The sequence below is a fragment of the Pteropus vampyrus genome, unplaced genomic scaffold (genome assembly GCF_000151845.1).
Source record: "Pteropus vampyrus isolate Shadow unplaced genomic scaffold, Pvam_2.0 Scaffold12, whole genome shotgun sequence".
NCBI classification, from domain to species: Eukaryota; Metazoa; Chordata; class Mammalia; order Chiroptera; family Pteropodidae; genus Pteropus; species Pteropus vampyrus.
Window position 1 is genome coordinate 11636722 of NW_011888793.1, and position 22569 is coordinate 11659290.

The 22569-nt window shown below is 34.7% G+C and overlaps 1 protein-coding gene across 1 annotated transcript in view; it reads right to left on the reverse strand.

Moving 5' to 3' along the window:
- Window positions 1-13266: 13266 nt before the first annotated feature.
- MECOM (MDS1 and EVI1 complex locus) overlaps window positions 13267-22569 on the reverse strand; it is a 276588-nt gene continuing 267285 nt past the window's right edge. Inside the window, exons 13-15 of the mRNA XM_023524078.1 lie at window positions 19516-19752; window positions 18491-18674; window positions 13267-14873 (exon numbers count right to left, since the gene is read on the reverse strand). Coding sequence (XP_023379846.1) covers window positions 14739-14873; window positions 18491-18674; window positions 19516-19752 — 556 coding nt within the window. The 3' untranslated portion in view covers window positions 13267-14738. The remainder of the gene's footprint in view (window positions 14874-18490; window positions 18675-19515; window positions 19753-22569) is intronic.

Sequence of the window (22569 nt, forward strand, 5' to 3'; positions counted from 1 at the left end):
CTTATCTTGATTTTCTGCTTCACTACTGTTGATTCCCTCTAATGTATTCTTCATTTCAGTTATTCTAGTCTTCATTTCTGACTGGATCATTTTTATGCTTTCTATCTCCATTTTTATGTCTCTTATTTCTTTGTTGAAGTTATAACTGAGATCATCGAGCAACCTTATAACCAGTGTTTTGAGCTCTGCACCTGGTAGATTGCTTGTTTTGTTTAGTTCTTTTTCTGGAGTTTTGTTTTGATCTTTCATTTGGGACATGTTTCTTTGTCTTATTTTGGCTGCCTTCCTGTGTTTATTTCTATGTTATAAGGTCTGCTATGTCTCCTGGTCTTGGTAGAGTGGCCTTATGTAGCAAGTGTCTTGTGGGGCCCAGTGGTGCAGTCTCTTTAATCACCTGGTCACTTCAGGTATGTCCCTTATGTGGGTTGTGTGTGCCCCCCTGTTGTGGTCGAGCCTTGATTGCTATTTGCATATCAGTGGGAGGGATTAACTCTCAGCCTGATTGATTTTGAGGACTGATTGTGATTATAGTGGAGAAGCCATTGAACAGGGACTGACCCGACAGAGTAGGATTCACTTTAGCAGGAGTCTGGTGTCTGCCAAGTCTGCCCTTTGGGTGTATCTTTTGTGGAGGTGGTTAGGTAGTGCTCTAGTGTGGTCTGAAGCTGACTGGGTCTGTTGATTTGGGGGCCTATTGGGAGTGGCTCTGGTGCAGGCCAAGTTCAGTCACTTCCTGTGCCTTACCAGGAACCACTTGATATAACCTACAAAGTGATCTGCAGATAGTTGCCAACTGTTCTGGGCCTGGAGGTGCCAGAGAAAGGCTAAGCTGAGAACTGAGGCCAGCTACCACTAGTGCTGGGCTTGGGGCTGCTTAGCAAGAAGTATGGGGAATGCCAAGATCAGATGCTGCTTGTTGGGGTTTATGAAACTTTAAGAGATTTTAGAAAAGGCCACAGCATGAGACAAGACGGGTTGTGCGCATGGAAAAAATCACTGGAAGTAGTTTGGGTGGGCCTGCAAGTTGGTTGGAATGAGGTCTCAGGGAATCACCAGGACAAAGTGAGCAGTATTAGCCAGGTTGATAGAGACTCAGCAGGCTGGGTAGTGAGAGGGCTCAACAAAATAACCATGGATTCTGCCAGCAATTCTGTCTAAGAGAAAGCTGTCCCTCCGCCCTCACCCAAAAGCCAGATAATTTATTTCCTCCCCATATGTCCCTGGTGCCTTTTGAGCTGCTGCCTCAGCACTGGAGCTCAGAGTGAGTCGAATAGTGAGTAAGTCCATACATGGGCCCTTTAAAAGGAATGCCTGGGACTCCAGCAGCCCCTTGCCTCACTCAGCCACAATTTCTACTGGTTTCCACAGCCAGAAGTTGTGAGGATTTCTCTTTCTGGCCTTAGAACCCTGTATTTGGGTGCCTGGCATGGGTCTGAGACCCTTTACTCCTCAGAGGAAAGCTTTGTAGCTGAGAAAGCCGTCCCAATTTCTAAAAGCCTCACATGGGTGTGGGACCAACCCTTTCCACATCTCTGCCCTTCCTACCAGTCTAGATGTGGCTTTTCTTTTCTTTTTTTTTTTATAGTCTTCCATTCAGCAAGACTTCAGGCAATTCTCAATGATGGTTGTTCTGTAGTTTAGTTGTAATATTATCAGTCTTTTTAATTTTAGGAAGTCTGATGTGTGTGAAAGGATATCACATTTTGGTTTTCTTTAATTGCTATTCCTTGATTTTTCATGAAGACAAAACATTTAAATATTATCTTTTGTGAAGTATCTATTTAAGCCTCTTGCCTATATTTCTTTTAAGATTGTCTTTTTTCTTATTGATTAGTATGAATTCATTATATATTCTGAACATAAAATGTTCTAATTAATTATCCTTTTGATGAGAAGTTTTACACCTCATTTAAGAAAATGTCTTTATGTTGACATCAGGAAGATATCCTAACTGTACATTATATCAAAGTTTTGTTGTTTATGTTTTACTTTTAGACATGCAATTCACCTGGAATTGATTTTATTATTTGTTATGGTTCAAGGTAGGTGTCAATTCTTCCTAAATTAATTTGCAAATTGAGTCCTGGTTGAAAAAAGACAAGTCAATAGAAATTTTTGAAATTATATAAGCTTATTCTAAAATTTCTTTTTAAAAAATCAATAAGTAATAATAGCCAGGAAATTTTTTAAAAGTTAAACAATTACATGGGATTGGCTCATTAGTTGTATAGGCAGTACATTAGACAATTCCTGGAGTTGGGGGGAGAGCACCATTAATTACAGTTTATGTGAAAAGGTCCTGAAAAATGAGTTACATGCAACCTTCATGGTTGCACATAACAGCTTTGACCCTACTACAAAATCTATCAAAAACCTATGTTGATTAAAACAGTGTGTTATTGGCTTCTCAATAAGTTGATTGATTACCGCAAACAGTGAAAGCCCCCAAACAAACTAAAATTCACATAGAAAATCTCATATATGAAAGGGTGGCATTTCAAATTAGCTATAAAAAAGATCAATTATTATTAAATGATGTTGGGGAAACTAAATAGAGTCTCCACCTTACACTTTACATCAAAAAGAACTTTAGATGAAACAAAATATAATTTAAAAATAATCAGCATGGGGAACTTTTGTCTATATATGAGCAAACCAAAAAATAATAGAAAGGTCAATGAATATTATTGCAAAAAATCTCTGCAAGGTAAAACCAGAAAATAGCAAAAGATTAAATTTAAAATTATGATGAATATTATAAATACAAGGCTGTTTAAATAAAGAGCTCCTTGAAAAACAAAACCAATAACGATAGAAATACAAACAAAGGATTGGAATAGATAACTAAACAGATACCTTATATAAAAAGAAAAACTAAGAGTCTTTAAATATACAAAAGATTCATAAAACCTCACTCATATTGAAAGAAATATACTATGTTTTAGAATCTTAGATTGACAAAGGCCAAAATATTAGATTATTCATTGTGTTGGTATGGGGAAACAGTCATATATTAATAATGAGAATATTAATTGGTGACAACTCTTTAAGTATCAATCTAATTTAATTTAGCCTATACCTTTAGACTTTTCAGTTCTATGGCTATTTACCAGGATATATATTAAAGTATGTTCCCAATAGTAAAACTTTAGAAATACCCCTAAATGTCCTTTGATAGGGGATTGGTCAATCAAATTACGGTACAATGAAATATTATGTACTTTAAAAAAGAGAAGAGGAGAAGTAGGAAGAAGAGAAGGAGAAAAATAAGAAGGGAACTTTATTTGAATCTGTATACAATTATGTCTAAGATAATTAAAAAAAAAAAACAGGAGTAGATAGTATGCTAACATTTGTGGGAGACATAAAGAAAGCAATATGCACATCTTTTGGAAAGATATCCAAGAATCTTACAACAGAATTTGTGTTTGTGAAGGGGAACCAGATTGCTGGGACATAAGGGCAGAAGAAAAATTTATTTTTTACTATTCTTCATTTTATAATTTTTGAATTTTTACTATGAGCAGAAATTACCTATGCAAAAAAAAGATAAATAAAATAATGAATATTAAAAATAAAAAAGCAGGAGGGATTACAGTGAAACTCATTACTTGTAATTTAATCAGTACCATTTATTACACATGAATTATGCACCAAACTCTTCGCATGCATCAATGTTTGCAGTTTTCTCCCCTACTATGTGGTTGTTGTTACTATTCCCCCATTGTCATGCATTAGTTAATAACAAAGCTGTGATCCTTATCTGGGTGAGTCTGGTTCAAACCATGTGCATTTTGCGCTTTGCTTTTTCTTGCTACAACACATTTTGCTGAGATTCTTTTGACAGTGCCACATCCCACTAGCCAACTTCTAATCTATCTATCTTTTCACTTGACCTTCTGCAGTCCCTTTCCACCCCCTCATACTCACACAAACCCATGTACGTGTACATACGGAAATGACTTTGTTTGGAAAGCAACCACCTACTGTGAAGTGACCCAAAACCTTGCACTGTTCCATGGATAATTGTAGGAAACCAACAAATAGTTTTCATGCTCAAGACATATGTGAATAATTGGTCAAAGTTAAGTGGCATCCAACCTACTCTGCATAGCTGGACTGTTCACGCACCCCTCAACCCTTGCATTCCTTTGCTAAGTGTTCTGTTTACACAGGCAAAATTCTGAGCACATGGCTATATCTTGGCTGTCTTCATGATTAGATTCCAAAAAGTCCAAAGACAAGGAGCAGGTTACAGTTCATATAGAAAAATGTAATTTTTGGTTAATTAGTGGAAAAGTAAAATAATATCTTTGTCATCAGGGTGGAAGAGTAATTGAGTTCACAGCCTGTGGAGTTAGATACACCTGGGTGGAGTCACAGTTCTTTTATTAAGTTTCTGTGTAATCTTGTGTAAGTTTCTTAACATCATTAGCTTAAGTTTCCCAAATGACAAAATGGTAATAATAATACTGTCTATCTCATGGACAGGATTGTTATGACTGTTAAAAGAAATAAAAGCATTATCCTCAGTGCTATATACATAGTAGGGATTAGATAAATGATAACTATTGTTTTAGGTACTATTTGAATATCCCACAGGCCAAACCATCAGGAAGTCCTATAGGCTCTCCTTCTATAACATAGCCTAAATAAGACACTTCTTCACCTCTTCTGCAACTTGTTCCCTGGGTTATCTAGTTTCCCTGATTTTATTCCTTCGCTACACATATCAGGGTGTCTGAGGATCCTTCTCCCTACATCTGCTACAAAATTTATCCAGATCCACAGAGGACTTCTTTCCAGCATCAGGTCCTGACATGAATGTTGCCAGCTTACAGAGGCTTGCCCCAAACAAAGTACACTTTTGTTTTGTATAATCTCCAGAGCCTAAGGCAGTATTAAATAAATATTGGCCCTTCAAAATATTCTTGTACTACATTGTGTAATGTCACGTAACTTTCAAATAAAACATATTAAAATTTGTTGGTTGTATGTTGAGTAAGTGCCATCTTCACATGTTTTTTCTCATCATCATAGACCTAATTATTTTCTATCATTGTCTTGATAAGGGAACCAAGGATCAAAGAATTGCATATTTTGCGGTGTATTTTAAGATATAGAGATTCATTTAAAACACACAAAAGAAATTATTCTGATTTTAATTATTTAAAAATCTTTTATCATATTCAAGAAGAAAATCTCAATTCAGAACTAGTGTTTCTCTACCATCTGTCTAACATTTCCTAACATCCTCTTTTTTTTTTTTTAGTAAAGAGAAAGTAGACAGAGACCACACACCGTCTTAGGTGGCCAACACTGTTTCATTAATTGGAATAGGTCAGGTTTTGCTATAGGTAAAAAATACTCAAAGTCTCAGTGTCTGAGCTGGACAAAAGCATATTGCTTATTCACAGTTAATCTCTTAATGGGCTAGTGTTCAGGATGGAAGCAATTCTATGCCACCATTAATCAAGAACCAGGGCTGAGGCTCTACCGTCTTATAGCTGCATCATCATTTATAATGTGTAGCTTTTTTCTTCGCCAAATCAGAGGAAGAAAATTAAGAGAACTGAGTATTGTCAATTAAATTATTTGACCCAGAAGTGCTATATGTCGCTTCTTCATAGAGTCTATTAGACAGAACGAGTCACAGGGACCACCCCTCCCTCCCCACTAACAGGAATGTGTGCTTTCCAATATGCCCAGGAAGTGGTAACATTGACTGTAAGTATCTCGCTAGAATCAAATAATATTGCTGTATTTTTCATTGCATCTACTTTTAAGATTAAGTGATATTTATGGAAAGTGAGTTTCTATTTATACATTCTTTTAAAATAAAATTATCAAGGTATAAAAAATAAATAACAATAAATGTTACGTGAACACTGAATGATTCAGGTGGCATAAAGATATAGCAAAAAATTGTGGTAATATCTAAATCGTTAAAATTTGGGAATCAGTGCTCTTGCGTGAGGTCACACAGCTAGTTTGTGGGGGAAAAATGGTAAAATTCCAGGTATCTTTGACGCTGCGCCCTCCCAAATTGCTGTTGCCTTTCTAAGAACTGCGGTAGTCAATTAATTCTATGCAATAGTCTTGTCTCTTCTGAATGTTAAGACATTATGAGAGAAATTCTACTTTCTCTAATTAATCTTTATTTTTTTTAAAACTTTGAATGGCATTGTAAAAAAATGAAATAATCTGGCAACTATCTTTTGTTAATTCTACAAAATTTATTGGACTTATTAGAAAAATGTAAAGAGGAAAGTCTTGATTTGAAGTACATGAAGAAAGAGTAAACAAAATATCACCCATTTACCAGTTTAAATAACAGTATACACTCTATTAGTAATACTAACATACTAACATGGGGCTGTTTTCTGTAAAGACCATGTAAAAGAAATTCAGAGCTAAACAATCCATATCTTTATCTTTTAGAAGTCAGTAGTTTCTGTTAAAAGAGGTTTACAAAACCATAGAGCTAAACGAATCTTTCTATTTAAACTATTACAATAAATTTGCTTATCAAAAATTTTTCACTGAGATTTTCGATTCATTCTTCTGTTATTTTTTAATCTTTCAAATTGAGGACTTTAGTCCTTACTTTTGTCTTTAGCAAGTGAATTTTGATGAAAGAATTGGTCCTTTACTAAAATGAAGCAAAGCAAAGCAAAGCAAAGCAAAGCAAAACAAAATAAAAATCTGCACTCTTCTCTCCTCCTTATGGCATCTTCTCCCATCCCAGGTAACACAGAGCACCCAGATCGCTGCCACCATGAACTGCTTCATGTGGCCCAGTCTTGCACATGCACTATGCCTCAAATATGTCCTCTTACATTCTTTTTCACCCTATTCTAGTTTCCTTTTTATAAAAATATTCCTTCCCGTGGCTACCACAGAGAAAAAGATAAGATTCACTAATTCAAATAATGCCGACTGAAATGACCTACTATGTGAGATCTCCTAGAATAATTAATTATTATTTTAAGTAAAGAAAATGTGACTGTCACAGACAGGGATGACTTCAATGGTGGTGCTGAGGAGATATTTTTTGACAAGGTCACGACACTAGCTGGCCTCCTCCTAGGCTTGTTATCTTTGCTTCTTTGGCGGAATCTCTGAACCTTTTTCCTCCTGATTTATTTTTCTTGATTTAGAAATGCTACCGCCTGTTAAGAGACAACTGGAAGAAGCCAAAATTTTATACTGCAGGGAAATAATGTAGAGAAAATATTACAAGTCAGCTTTGCCTTTCGAGATGTCAAATTGGGGCACAAATTGGGTTTTTACACTAGATGCTTTTGACTACTTCTTTCTCGCTCATATATGCTCATTACCATTCCATTACTTAAAGGAGACCTATTTCTGATGAGTAGTTACAACTCCAAACTGAAATGAAATCAATAAGAATCAACATGTGGAAAATGGTACTGTAATTCTACTTTTATAATATACACAATAAGTTCGTTGCCTTAAAGACATATTTCCTTTTTCTTGATAACATGTAAAGACAAGTTCAATTAGGGTCCAGCACCTTTGCTATGGTGTCATTTTGGGCACATATGGAGGCAATCTGATTCCTGAACTCATTATAAAAACCCTTGACCCAAGCAAGCTCCCTTGGTGGACACCAGAATTTCGCTCAACTCTACTCATACCCTACTCCTCACCATGAGAGTGGTTCACACTGTAGTGACCTACAAAGTAGAAACTTGAGTTTAGACTCTAGATCAGCAGTGTGACCTTGGTCTTGGACAAAACCATCATTAGTCTTTCCAGATCTCACTTGGGTAGTGCTCAGGTTGGTCTCAACCAACTCTCAAAGTTGATGATCTGAAAGCATCTAGTCACTCTCTTAGGAAAAAAAGTCATTTTTGTTCTCTTTGTACCATTTAACAATTTGGAATAAACTTTTTTGGTTTTTATTTATAATGTTTTTCTCATTTAAAGAGTAACACATGTTTATTTTTAGATAATATAAAAATGTAGATAAGCAAATGAAGAAAACAAATAAAATTTACCCATAATCCTAGTAATCAGTAAAATGTTACACTATATAGCTTCCAACCGTTTGTAACCTGATCGATTGTTCAGTTAATAATATGTTGAGATTATCTGTCCACGTATTTAACCATGGTCACGCAGACAGCATAGTTTACTTCACTGAGTCTCTTTTGTGTGACTTCTGCATTGATAATAATTTTTGATTGTTAATGTTTAATGAACCTGCATGTTTGCGAATATCAGTATGCAGTGCTAACTCGTCTCTTAGGATGAATTTTTAGAATTGAGCCTCTTGACCATGAGATATGCTCACAAAAAGAAATAGGTGGATTTCTTTTTTTTTTTTTTTTAAACACAAGTAATCCATTCTTGTTGAAAACGTTGAGGGTATATACTATAAAAATTTACTTCCAATCTTAAAGGTAACCACTGATAATAGGTGTATATCTTTTCAGACAATTCATTTATTTATTCATTGATATAACAAAATTTATAGAATAATCACAATGTGCCATACTTTGTACTAGTCACTGGGGATACAGAATTAATCAAAGTAGTCACAGTTAGTGCATTCATGGAGCTTAAGATTTTAGGAGCAGACATCTTAAATTATCTACAAATATATATATACAATTACAAATTGTAATAGGTATGCTGAATACATGTAGTAAATGGTTTGATGAGAGACTACAACAGGACTACTTAATTTACATTAATATGTTGAGGAGAGTGAGAAGGTATCAGAGAAAGTTTTTTCTGGAGAAGTAATAGATAAATTAAAATCTGAAGAGTAAGTGAATTTAGCAAATAAGAATGTGGGGAGTGGGGCGAGGGAGAAGGGTTCTGGATTGAAAGACAAGAGTGTTCCAAGTTCATGGAGCACAATTTGTGAAGTCCTTGAAAGTGAAGTTTAGTTTGGTGTCTGAAAATGATCCAGCATGTCTGAGACAGATAAGCAAGTGGGGACATATTAGAGAAATAGGCAAAAATTAGGTCATGGAGGGCCCTGAAGGCCATGTTGATGTATGATATCCATTCTAAAAATAATGGGAAGCTATTGGAGTATTTCCCCCGTTAAACTAGTATACACAGTATGTCCAGTTTAGGTGGTTCCATGTCGAATATGGTTTGTCGGTACCCAGCACCATTTCCACCATTTCTCTGTATTGCAGAGGCCTAGATGCATGGAAACCTCATTCTCCAGACTCCCTCTCCAGACAGCTGGTTTCCAACAAAGTACAATGAAAGGCACTGGTGGGAAGTCAGAAGGCAGCAGGAAGGCTGACTCCATCACCAGCAGCAAGAGGTGGTAGAGGCAATCAGGGGTAGAGACAGCTTCTGAGTGGCAGCAGCAAAAGCCATGCTTCCACAGCCACATGGTGAGCAGTGGACAGGTCACTTCTTGGTTCTCCCATTACTTCCTTTTTTTCCTTTTACTCTACCAGCCCTTCCAGTGCTTTGGCATATAACCCACTGCACTAAATCCCTCTACTGAAAATATTTAGAGTAGTTTCCGGTTTCCTTTCTAGACATTGACTTACTGAAGGAATCATATATTTTATTTTCTTTGTAATTGTGGTAAAATGTACAAAACATAAAATTTATCATCTTAATTATTTTAAGTGTATAATCCAGTAGCAGTAAGTGCATCCACATTGTTGTGCAACTAATCTCTAGAACTCTTTCATCTTGCCATACTGAAACTCTATACTCATTAAATAACAACTCACCTTTCCACTCTGCTCTCAGCCATTGGCAACCATCATTCTACTTTCTTGCTTTATGCATTTAGTCAAATTCAAGGTGCCTCATACAAGTGGAAACATATAGTATTTCTCTTTTTGTGACTAGCTTATTTCACTTAGCATAATGTCCTCGAGGTCTTATTCATGTTGTAGCATCTGTCAGAATTTTCTTCTTTTTTAAGAATAACTAAGATTCTAATGTATGTATATAACATCTTTTGTTTATTCATTCATTGATGAACACTTAGGTTGCTTCTACTTTTTGGCTACTGTGAATAATGCTGCTATGAACATGTATTTATAAATATCACTCTGAGACCCTGCTTTCAATTCATTTCGGATATATACACAAAAGTAGAATTGCTGGATCATATGATAATTCTATTTTTAATTTTTTGAGAAACCGACATACTATTTTCCATAGTGGTTGTACTATTTTACATTCCCACCAATAGTGCACGAGGGTTCTAATTCTCCACATTCGCACCAGCACTTGTTATTTTCTGAATTATTTTGATAGTTGCCATCTTACATCCTTTTTCTAAATATGTATTGCACCAAGAACAGTCTCTTGAATTCAGAAATGGGTTATGCAAAATATAATGAACAATTAGATATCAACCTGTCTCTTGAGGAAGAGCTGGCTGGCTCTCTGTACTTTCTTTTGGGGAGTCCTAGACCCAGTCTATTTGTTTTTTCCCTTTACTCTTCCCACTTCTCCTCACACTCCTCCCATTAACAATTCTTTAAACCTAAGAGAATGAAATAAGTACACTTCTTAACTGTACTTATTTCACATTTGCTTTCTCTCATAATGAGTCTGCTTACTATTTTAGAAAGGGTTTAACTCATGCCTTGTTAATAATTTCAAATTATTATTTGGGGTAAAAGTTTTTTTTGTTTTTGTTTTTTTGTTTGTTATTTTTGTTTTTCTGTTTTTTTTGTTTGTTTGTTTTGTTTTTGTTTTTTGTTTTTTTTTCTCCAGAAAGGGTAAGAAGGAAACTCAAAACACCTGTTAGGAATATGCAAACAAGATGACTAAGACCCTTCTCTTATTAAGGAAGTATTTAGAATCTTTCAAAAGCACTTGTATTGCTGGTTCTGACTTGAGATAACCTGAACAAAGAAAGCCTGGGAACCAGTGCTTGGCACTCACCTTTCACACTCTTCACAGCCAAGACTCAGACGCCTAAATGTCTCCTGGGCACAGTTGCATCTCTGACAGCCTTACTCTCCGTGGGCATATTTTCTTGATTTGAAACATTCCTTTTTGTATTTCTTTAACTGTGCCTGAATCAGAAGGTCTGAAAAACTTGGCTAAGTGTGGGCTAAAGAGTCAGGCACCCCTAGATTCTCAGCCAGCCAGTTCCCAGCCAGATGACTTTGAGCTGGGATCTTAAGCGCAGAGCTCCAGTTTCCTCATCTGTGAAACAGAAATAAAGCTTCCTGCATGCCAGTCTACTGTGATGATTAACTGAGGCAGTGGATATACACACTCCTGGCATGACACTGCAATAACAGGCGGTTTAAACATGAATAACACATTTTATTTATTCTGTACAGAAATAAGATAGGTTGATGGTCATTATCTGAAAATAAAAGCATGAGTGTGCCTATTCTATGAATGGATTTAAAAGGCCTTGACTTTTTAAAGAGCTCTCAACAGTTATACTGGCTGTCTCATGTTTTCAAAAAACGAAGCTTTATTTTTCAAAACCACATATTTGTTCAAGAAACATCTCTAACATTTTTTTTTCTGGAAAACATCCACTTTTACTTTTGTATAGTCTATAATAGATTCCTGTCATGTCCTGTTAGCATAGTGTTTGTGTGTATACACACACACACATACACACGCATTCTATTCTTTTAACTATTACCATAAAATTTATAAAATGACTTTCATGTGTACAACTTTTACCAAATATTTCCAAAAATGTATTTTAATTTTCGACATTCACAGAAACCCAATGCAGTAGTAGGAAAAGCAGGTCTTATTTCCCTGGTTTCACAGATGAGATTTTGAGAGGTATGTGACTTGCCTGAGACCTCAAAGCCAGCACGGTTGTGGAGCCAGAACTCAAACCCAGGCCTTGGGTTTCCAAATCCCATACTGTGTCCGCCACATCTCACCGCCTCCCCACAGGGCCATGCGGTGGAGGGCTGCTGGCGAAATGAATGGAAAAGAAAGCAGAAATGTAAGGCTTGAAAGCCTTTTTGGAATTTGGAGGGACTAAGTATTAGCAAACAACTGAAATGTCATGCTCAAAGTCAAAAAGAATTTACCGCATTGGGAGTATTCGGATTGCTTCAGAATTTATAGGTATATTCTTTAAAACAAAGAACCAGATCTCCACGTTCTCAAGCTTGTTGATCTTATGTCCCAAATACTAGATTCTTCTTCTTCTTTAAAGACTAGATTTATAGCTTAAGTGTATTTCCTGAATACTTCTTCCTGTGCACACTTTCTATTTTTAAAAATCAGCATTTATACCTCATATATTTAATTCTTATACTACTGACATTTAGAAAGGATGTGAGGAAGTTTCTTTATATATCTGGCATTGTGGCTAAGAAATAAATGAACGAAGAAATTCGTTTGGATCTACTTTCATGTGTCATACTTACTTATTTTTCAGGCTTTTCTAAAACCTCTACAACTGGCCAAAATTGGAATAATTATATTCTAAAACAATTGGCATTATATTTAAGAAGCAAAAAAAGTTCATAATTGGTTCCCCACCAGAGAATTTATCATATGAAAATACCACTCTTCACATTTCAAGCCTGTGTGAACATTTATGAACACACAGAAACAATTACATACATGAAAATTAAAATACTATTATACAAGTGAAAAACAGAAAACCTAAACTTTTAACAAAATGGAATGATTGAAGAAATTATAGATCAAACCTGCTGCAATACAGAACTACTGCTATATGATTATTTTGAAGAATTTTAGCAATATGCAAGGTTTGCTTGTTTGTTTTGTGTTTTTTTTTTTTTTTTGCCACAGTAAAGAAAGAAAACACAAAATTATGTCTGTCCTCTGATTATAACTTGATAATTTGCACTGGACAAAGACTTAAAAAGATCATAGAAAATTTAAAGGGTTTGTTTTTTTTCCCTATCTGTGTAATTAAGAGAAAAAATAAGAAACAGAACTCCTTTTGGCATGCACTATATAAAACTGAGTAGGAAAACTGTAGGTTGCTCTGTCCTAACTAAAATGGATGTTGTGGACATGGAGTGATACCAAGGACGTGTATGTTGCACATAAGCACTGGCTGTACCACGCGGGGAAAGTTTAGAACGATGAGCAAGAGATACTGTAACTCCTTATGGACTAAGGGTTATCCCTATGTCATCTCAAAACAATATAAACATGCTCTGCATTCCATGTATCTGTTTGGGCATCAAGGCCCCAGACTTCATATCTTTAAATCATTGGATCCCACAGGGAAACTAAAATTGCATGAGAAGGGAAAATACCACACAGTGGGAAAAATAACCATTTTTGTAAGTCTTTATTTTTTTAGTTGCTCCTCCCATAGTAATGCACTGAAAGGCATAACAGTTTATATTGTACAAAGCATTTGAAGAAAGTACCTCAACTTGCCGATTATTTCAAAATGAGATTACAAACAAAAAGAAAACAAATCTGGTTCCTCAATAAAGGGCAAAATAACTGAATACAGTCTGTTATTTACGTCTCTCTTTTAACATAAGGTCTGGAACACTTCATTTTACAAATAGGATTAACATGAACATAACATCGCACAAGCTTGCAGACATCCAGCATAAAATATGGGGTACAGCTTTTAATCAGAAGAATCATGCTTTCATGAAAGAAATTATAATCGTTTATACAATTGAATCGATTTCAGTATTACAAAAACTAAGTTGCATCTATTCGTATTTAGCTCATTAAGAAGGAAAACAAAACAACAACAACAACAAAAAAAGGAATGTTAAGAAAAGCCAAACACCATTTGGCACCCCCATACACAGGTCAAGTCACCTTGGTCCTTTGAAATTCGGAAAGGGGTGTGCCTCGGACGTCAGAAAGTAGTGGCTGAGTGGAACAGTGCTATTTTAATCAACAAACAATAGTTTGCCAACAAATAAATACATGATACACGCAACACAAAAAAAAAAAAATTAAACATTAAAAAATAGTGACATGATTGTCTAAAATTAAGATGTTATTACAGGATTTGGCAAACATTTATTAGTGTAGTGGTACAGCGGTACTGGTGATGAACAGGTTACTTCACTGACTTAACCTCTTTGAGCATTGAACATCCATAGTTTACAATATACACATACCCTTTTCCCCTAATTTTAAACAAAGTACTTAAGAAGGCAAAAGTTAATGGGAAACAAGTACTCCCTGTTATCAGTTTCTATAATAATTGAGTGTGCATTTCATCCAACTACTTCCGTCTTCAAAGGGTTAAATTACATAAAACTTTAACAAAAAAAAAAAATTAAATTTGCAATTACAAGCAACTGTTCCCAATCATGTGTCAGGTGATCTTGTACAAAAAAAAAAAAAAAATTCAGTTTCTATGGAGTGTTCATTCGTATCAATGCTGCCATCTCAATTGTCCCTCTCACCCACCCACGCCCTAGGGCAGGGCAAACTGGAAGATGCCTTCTGCCCAGCAAGTTTTTCATTTTCATTGAATCACTTTAAGTCGCATTGATTCTCCAGAAGTCAGCAGCTGCCTTTGCTGTGCAAAACAAAATATCGAGAATAAATAGTTTCTTTTTCTTCCTTTCTTTATCTTTCTTTCTTCATTCCTTCCTTTTCTTCTTTCTTTCTCTTTTTTTTAATCATTCAGTTTAAGGTCACCAGACTTTAAATGAGTGACCCTTCAGGTTTCTAAGGCATTCTGCTCAGCAGTCTTTTAAATAGTCCTATATGAAAGAGCCATGCTACTGTTGGACTTGGTCCCACTCCGGTCGACCTTGGTAATGTCATACGTGGCTTATAGACTGAATGGCACTGGATTCTGCTGCGGCCCTTGCCATACTGTGCCACACGGTGGAAGAACTGTGGGATGTAGAATGGAGGGACTCCTTCTCAGACAATGACAACATCATAGCATATGCCTGGGGTAAAAAAAAGGAAAGACTCAATAAATGGCATTTGAAAAACCTCACTTTTAATTTGAAGGACACTACTGATAAATGTTAGAAAGAGAAGGGATCCTGAGTAGGGCATCCCTCATGGGTCTGTTTATAAAAGGGTGGATGTGTGCATGTGTGTATGCGTGCGTGTTATAATGACTTGGAGTTACTGCTGGCCTTCAGTGTCTGGGGACCAAAAATGTGATATGATCTACAGAATAAAACACTGATTTGCCTACCCTAAATGTTAATTGTGCCTCCATTAAGAAACGGCAGTCACCTCCCTCCCGAAGTCATCTATACACTGTTCATGCACATGTTCAGCTCACCAAAAATAGCATTGTGAGCTTATGACAGAAACTGCAAATATGAATAAGATATAGACCTGCCATGAAGCACTGTGGTCTAGTAGAGGAAACAGTCCCATCAACTCCTGTGCTTGATTGCACTTTACAATAGAGAGCACTGAAAGTGAAATGACTTGCCCAAAGACACTAAACTAGATAGAGGGGGAGGCATAAAAAAATCTTATTTCTGCCTCACTTTTAGTCCAATGTTCTTTTTCTGTTCCCCTCCATGCTTGAAGTTTCAATGCTGACACCCAAAAACCTTGAAAGTTTAGGTAGATCAAGTCAGCTCTACCAAAAAAATGAAACAAAATGCAAGACTCGACAACGTTCTAACCCACTTGTGCTCCTATGTCTGCTGACCAGAAGGTGCAGGGAGGTCCTCTGTGAGGAAGTGCTCTTTCTTCCCTGTTATCATGTCAGATTCTAAGTAACTGTTCGGTGAATCCCCCATTTGCTGCCAAGGAAAATATTCAAATGAAAGGTTTGGTCTTGACTTGGGAGTGAACTTTTCACTGTTGATTTGCTATTGTTGGTCTCATCCATTGCTAAACTTGCTTGTCAAAATGCTGCTGAAGTGGAATCATTAAAGTCCTGCCAAAGACATTCCACTGTCTGTAAATAAAGACAAAATGCCTCTGTTGTTAAGCAGAATTTCATCTCTGGAAGTCATGCTGAGACATGTGGCCGGTCTGTGGTTTCTTCCGTAATCATGGCATTCAGTTAGAAAATCTGCCCTTGCAGGCTGATTTTGATTTGCTGGGTGATTGCTCTAAATGTACACATTTGACTTTTATGTATGAAATTTGCCTTCTGAACCTCTACAAAAATCTCAGCAGACATACAACAAACATTTCTTAAGCATCTATTCTGTTCCGGGCACTGTGCTAAGTCCTAGAGATTCAACGATAAATAACAGAGTCCCCATCTTTTGTACAGTTTAAAACATGAAGTGAACATCGAACTTAAATCATCTATTCTAATTAATGTATCCACTTTCAGAGAGCAAGATAAAGATTATTTTGAAATGGGTTTAACAAAACTCGTTCCTATATTTGGAAAGATGAAAGGAAGTACAGAGAAAATTTTGGAATCCTGAATTTTAATTCTGGCTTCAAACCTGCCTCTACTCAACTAGCTGTGTGACCTGGGGCAAGTTGCTTAACCATTCAAGGTCACTTCCCTCAATTAAAATAGGGATAATAATAACAAAAACTTGTCTCAAAGGGTTATGGAGGAATCACAAGCACTAACTTACATAAAGTGCTTAGATCATTGTACCTAACATAAATAGTATCTACAATCATGAAATTAATTTTTGTAGGATAAGGTTTTCCATAGAAGATTCAGGTACAATGCAGCTACTGTTGTATTGGTCAACAATTTTGGATTGCACCATTATAAAAATCACAGAGTGCATAAATATATGAATGTTTTGAGTAAAACATCTGAATTTATTCAGATTCTAGAAAATGGCAAGTACAGAATAACTGCCTTTTGGTAATCAAAGGAAGTAAATATTTTTATGCACAATGATCAATGCCCAGCACATAACTGACAGTTAATAAAAACTGAATAAATGAATAAAAAGTCTTAAGAAAGAAAGTTTGAAAAAAATCCTTTTTCCAAACTGATATATGACTTTATCATGTAAAAATAAAAATAGGATTGAGCTAGGATTGCAAAATGCTAATATTTCTGTGATGGTAATTGTGAGCCCAGTTGGGCAGGGACTTTATTTTAAAAGGCTGATACTGAAATATATCATCTCTATCACCTCTAGGTTTTAAAGTCCTCTGCTTTCTATTCACATCTTAAAGTTTAAGGAATTTGGGGGTATTGTATCTTATAATAAAAAGTATTTTGGAGGAATAATTTTTAAAAATTAAAAAAAGAGAAAGAAAACCCTGGATTCCCCAGTATCTTTGATTAACTAGGAAAGAAGAATGGGAAATCAAGAGTTTAAAAAAATACTAGCTACCTCTTATGGTTGTCTCTAAGTGAAAATGAGATATTTACTCTGGCTAATTAAATGTTAGAAAGTGAAAAATTCATTTGTATCTTCATTGAATCACAGAGCAGGAAGGGATCTTAGAATCTTCTCCACTCACCTCACTTTGTAATGAGGAAATGGCACCCACAGTGATGAAGTGATATGCTTAAGTTCATGGAGTTTGGCAACTCCAGTGTTGGGGCTCATTAGTTTTACTTCAATTCAGAAAGAACATTTATCCTGCCTATTATCATACATGACACTTTAGAGTTTTTACTGAATTGACTGATATTTAAAACCTTGTATTATCGCACTGGCAAAATATTTTTTCCATCTTAATTGAGATATGATCATATTTGCTGTTAATACCAGCCCAAAACATCTCAGACAAATAGGAAGTCATTTCCAAATGCGCAAGTCAATATGGCCACATGGTTTGATGTCAGGCCATCTCCAAAATGAACTAACAATTAAATCAAATGACTAACAAATATGGTAATAAAAGGAAGTTTTTTTCTTTTTTCTTTTTTTTTAATTGACCTGAATGAACAATCTGGTTGAGTGTGGATACCAAGCAGAAAGTATTGACTTCCATTTTTTGTGATAAAAGAACTGAGGCTCTTTTAATTGGTATTTATAGATCCTTAAATGGATTTACTTTAATTACCACAGTGCTGATAAAATGTGGTAGAGCCCAATGAACTCAGGTACCATTCATTCATTCATTCATTTAATAAAAATTAATAGGTTTTATTTCCAGATCTGCCTTTAAGTTGCTGTAGACTTTTGGCAACTCATTTCTTCTCTGATCCGCAGTTTGCTCCTAAATTCTATAATTAGATGACTTGTTAATTAGCAATATATAGAAGGGACAAAACAACAGAGAAAAGAATTCACTTTCCAAAAATCTTAAAATATAATCAGATCAACAAAAAATATAGATGCAAAGCAATTAGAAAATAATTCTGAAGTAATATATATTTAGTTGCAAGAAAACATGGGCTATATACAGAAATAAGGGAACTGCGAAGTAAAATAATGATTTTGGTTTTTCACAGAAGTTTCCGTGTAGAATGCAGCCATATTAGTTGCTGTATTGGTTAACTATTTTGGATTTGGTCACAGAGTAAGGATTTGAACATTCTGAGTAAAGCATCTGAACCTGTTCAGATTCTAGACTATTGCAAACATAGAATATCTGCCTTTTGGCAACAAAGGCACAATGTCATTATGATGCTATACTGCCAGAAAATATATACCTGTGATTTGGACTTTCTGTGTAACGGCTGTTTAAGTTCCTCTGGCACATGGGAAGTACTAAAAGAAGAGAGCTCAGCTTCAGTATATTGATTATCTTCCATTTTCCTCATTTTGAGGCTATCTGTGAAGTGCCTTATATGATCTAGAGCAGAAAGTCCAGTTTTGTATTCTTCCTCTTTATACCTAAAATGAACCAATGGGAAAGCACAGAGGATTTTTTTTCTTTTTCAGTTTGTTATGCAACCAAATCACTATTCATTTGAATCTACACAGTTGATGAATGTCATATATTTGCAGTATAAAGTAGCATGCATCAATTATTGGGTTCTTTAAAATGTTTACAAATATTATATTTAAAAATAAATTTCTTTTATGAGTTTTCATAACTAAAGCAAGCATATAGTTGAGATAAAGAGGTAAAGTCAATGACATGTGAAATAAGCAATGCAGTGGAGACAGAATTCATGTCTATAATTTCCATTTAAAATAAAGCCAGTTATGAAAATATTTAATCAGCACCCACTATGTGAAAATATAATATTCCCATCAATTTAACTATTTGTTTAAATTTTCCATTTGAAAACCTATCATTTATACAGATTACATATATATCAAACGAAGTGAAATTTATTGCAATAATATTGGACTAATAACACATCAGATTATTGAATGAATTAGATAATGTTGAAATCTATTTTTCTTTGAGTTTTTTAGGTAGAGTCTAAATAAATGATTGTGTACTTGTGTAATTTTCATTTATCCTTCCGACCTCAGGTTAATCAGAGTTCCATGAACACTGATGTATTTATATGATTGCGGGTTATGTTGATGGCTACAATATTTTCATGTATTTAAAATCAATCCACTGTGTATGCTTTGCTAATTCAAATTCAATTTTTATAATTTATTACTCACAAATTGCTTATCACTTGAAATGTTGCTCTAATGAAAAAACAGAGCAGGAGGAGTTATGATCATGTGTATTTATTCTTGCTTATTTACTAACGTCACCAGAGGCACTTACCTCACTGGAGAAGTCTTGCAACTCATCTCCAGGGCGTTGGTTTCTTCATAGTCATCCTCAGGGTTTCCTTCATGTAAATTACTTGTCACTGGTTCCTTTCCTGTTTTTACAGTAATATCATTGTCTTCATCCTCCTCATCTAACAACACCTCATCTTCTACTTCTTCATCATCCAGTAAATCTGAATTTTGACTCGTCACTAAAGCCTTTTCATCCTTAAAGTGACTGCCATTCATTCTTTCAAAAGCATAAAAAAAAGGGCCAGTTACTAGTTTCATGTTTAAGCATGCATTTAGTGTTTTTATCATGTCTTCCTAACAACAGGTTAGATTTTCAAACTTCTATAGCAAATTTTTATTGTTTAGGCTTTATGGCAACCATGGGAAAATAATGTAACCTCACAAATAAGAAAATGAAAAAAAAAAAATAATTGGGTGGTTATTCAGATTATAAATGGAGCCTCCGGCAGAACTGGAAAAACAATCTCAGTCTCCTATTTCTTATCAGGCTTTTCTCTGATAAATGATATTGTTACATACGCTATAAAAAGCACACAAATGGTTTCTCTACATAATTTTACCTAATTACCATGTAAGTACCCATCATTTAAAATAATAGATTTCTGGAAAACTCATATTCTTGAGCAACACTGACAAAAGTTTCAACACGCATGCCTAACGTGAATCTAAGAGTTGAAAAAAGAAAGTTAAGGTAGCTGCCAAGGGCCAACCAGTATTTGACATATACCATTGGTGGTGTATGCCACTTAGACATCTATTCAAACTTGGAAGTGATTGAGAGCTCATTTACTTGTACTATTTTCAAACTATCCTTGATGGTTGGAGTGTAAAAAAGTTCCTTGTTCCTATAATAACATTGGGGTGGGAAATTACCTAAATATGTAATTGTACAAAAATCTTTTGAAGCTTACTTAGCAAGCATGTCTGATATAATGATAAAAAATAAGATTATTATATTTAAAAAGCCATTTGTAATATTTTATTTTGTGGTTTTAAGAATTGCAATGTGATTCAAAAGTTTAATTACATAGAAGTCCCATTTTAATATATTTGAGATCATTTATGAAACTAGAATAAGCTTTTCAGGTGTTAAAATAAATATTAAAATGTGTGTAAGTAGAAGTAAAAATTCAGGGTAAGATTTAAAAGTTATAAAATAATTATAAATGTTTTGAAGCAGAAAATATCTTCTCTTAACCTTCTTCTTATAAAGATATATGACCAGGGAAGTTAAGGCACTTGCCTAAGTTCAGAAAGCTTGTTAGAGATTAAACCATCATAGACATCTAGGTGTCCTGATTCCCAGGCCAGTCATCATTTTTCCATTTGTCTTGTTACTTTACCTATTTACTAATTCGAAAAACTTGCTGAGACTAAGTTATTGTTATAGTCATGTATAATTTTCACACTTAATGTAACTATTTTTCAGATTGTAGAAAATCAGGTATCAGAGATAGACCCCCACCACTTTCTCACATTTAAAAAAATGAGTGTAACTTAATATTTAGATTTCCCAGGGTAAAACAAACAAACAAACAAACAAACAAATAAATAAATAAAACAAGCATGGGTATGACAGATGCTCATAGTAAAAATCCATTTGACCAGCAATAGTCACATCATTAAGTTTTTAATTCAACCATTCTCTTAACCTCTTTTATAAAAGAATGATGAAAACATGTTTTGCACAGACATAAATTATTTTCCAGTTACACTGCCAATTTGCTAGCATTTTTAAATGGATTAAAATTGTTATTTAAAAAAATGAAAGAAAAAGTAAAAGGACAAAAGAATGTATGGATGAAAACCAAAAGTAACAAAGCCAACATGATTAAGCAAACCTATTTGTTAATTATGCTTTCAAATATGGCGATTTATGGGGAATAAATTATTCATCAAAAGTAGCCTGATAGGAGATCAGGGGGCAGGAAAAGTTAGATGACTCAGTCTTCTTACTTCTGTGTTGTTTAGACATGTTGGAGCCAGATGTTGTAGCTATATGGTTCACGAATCTCCAATTAAGGGCTAGAAAATCTGAATAGGCATCTCAGAACCCAAATGATATTTTTTGTAATATTCTTATTTGAATCATGTAACTATCATTATCAAAATGTAAGATTGTTATCTTTTTTACTTGTCCTTACTACTTTGTACTTTTGATTATCTGCCTCATCTCTCTCTCTCCTCTGTCTCCCCTCTGTCTCTCTCTCACACAAATGCACACAAACACATACACACAAAACTGGGTAAGCAGAGCAAAGTATACTTCCAACTGTCCAAGTGCACAAGTTTTAATTCTTATAAGATTTCTTAGAGGCTGGGAAAGTCATGCAATAGCAGACCTCTCCCTTTTTTCCTTTGATACACTTTATACAAGTTGAAGGACAGGAGTAGTTATAATTTTTATGTTTTCTTGGAAAATAATGTTTATTTGAAGCTTGCCTTAATGGGAAAACTACTTAAAATAATTCACTTCGACTTTTAACATCACAGTAATACTTGTGTGATGAAAAGTAATGGTACTTTCATTAACTAGTTTCATATTACTTTAAAATGAACAGTGTAGCATCCTAATTGAATAGCTATGTTCAGAAAAACCTAGTTACAATTAAATATCTCAATATCAGATATTTAATTGTAACTTAAAGATAAGAAAGATTCAGGAGTTTTGATAAATTATAATGTTTCATAACATCATATAAAATGTAAAACGTTAGATAAGTGTTAATTATTATCAGCAGCATTAAAAGTTTTTCTTCATGAATTAAGCCGTATGTGTTTTATGTTGATGATAAGAGGGAGCCAGTGCACCAGACCACTAAAAACAAGGATGATCACACACAGTGAAACAAATGTGCCAGAATTAAACAAGCCTCCACTCGACAGCATATAAAGTAATGATAGAATCTTAAGATGTCTAAAATGGTTTCTGAAAAGATATTTAGATGACACTCAATGAGTATTTTATGTATAAATATGTACATATATAAATACAGATACATACAGTCATATATAGTCAGATAATAGTCACATA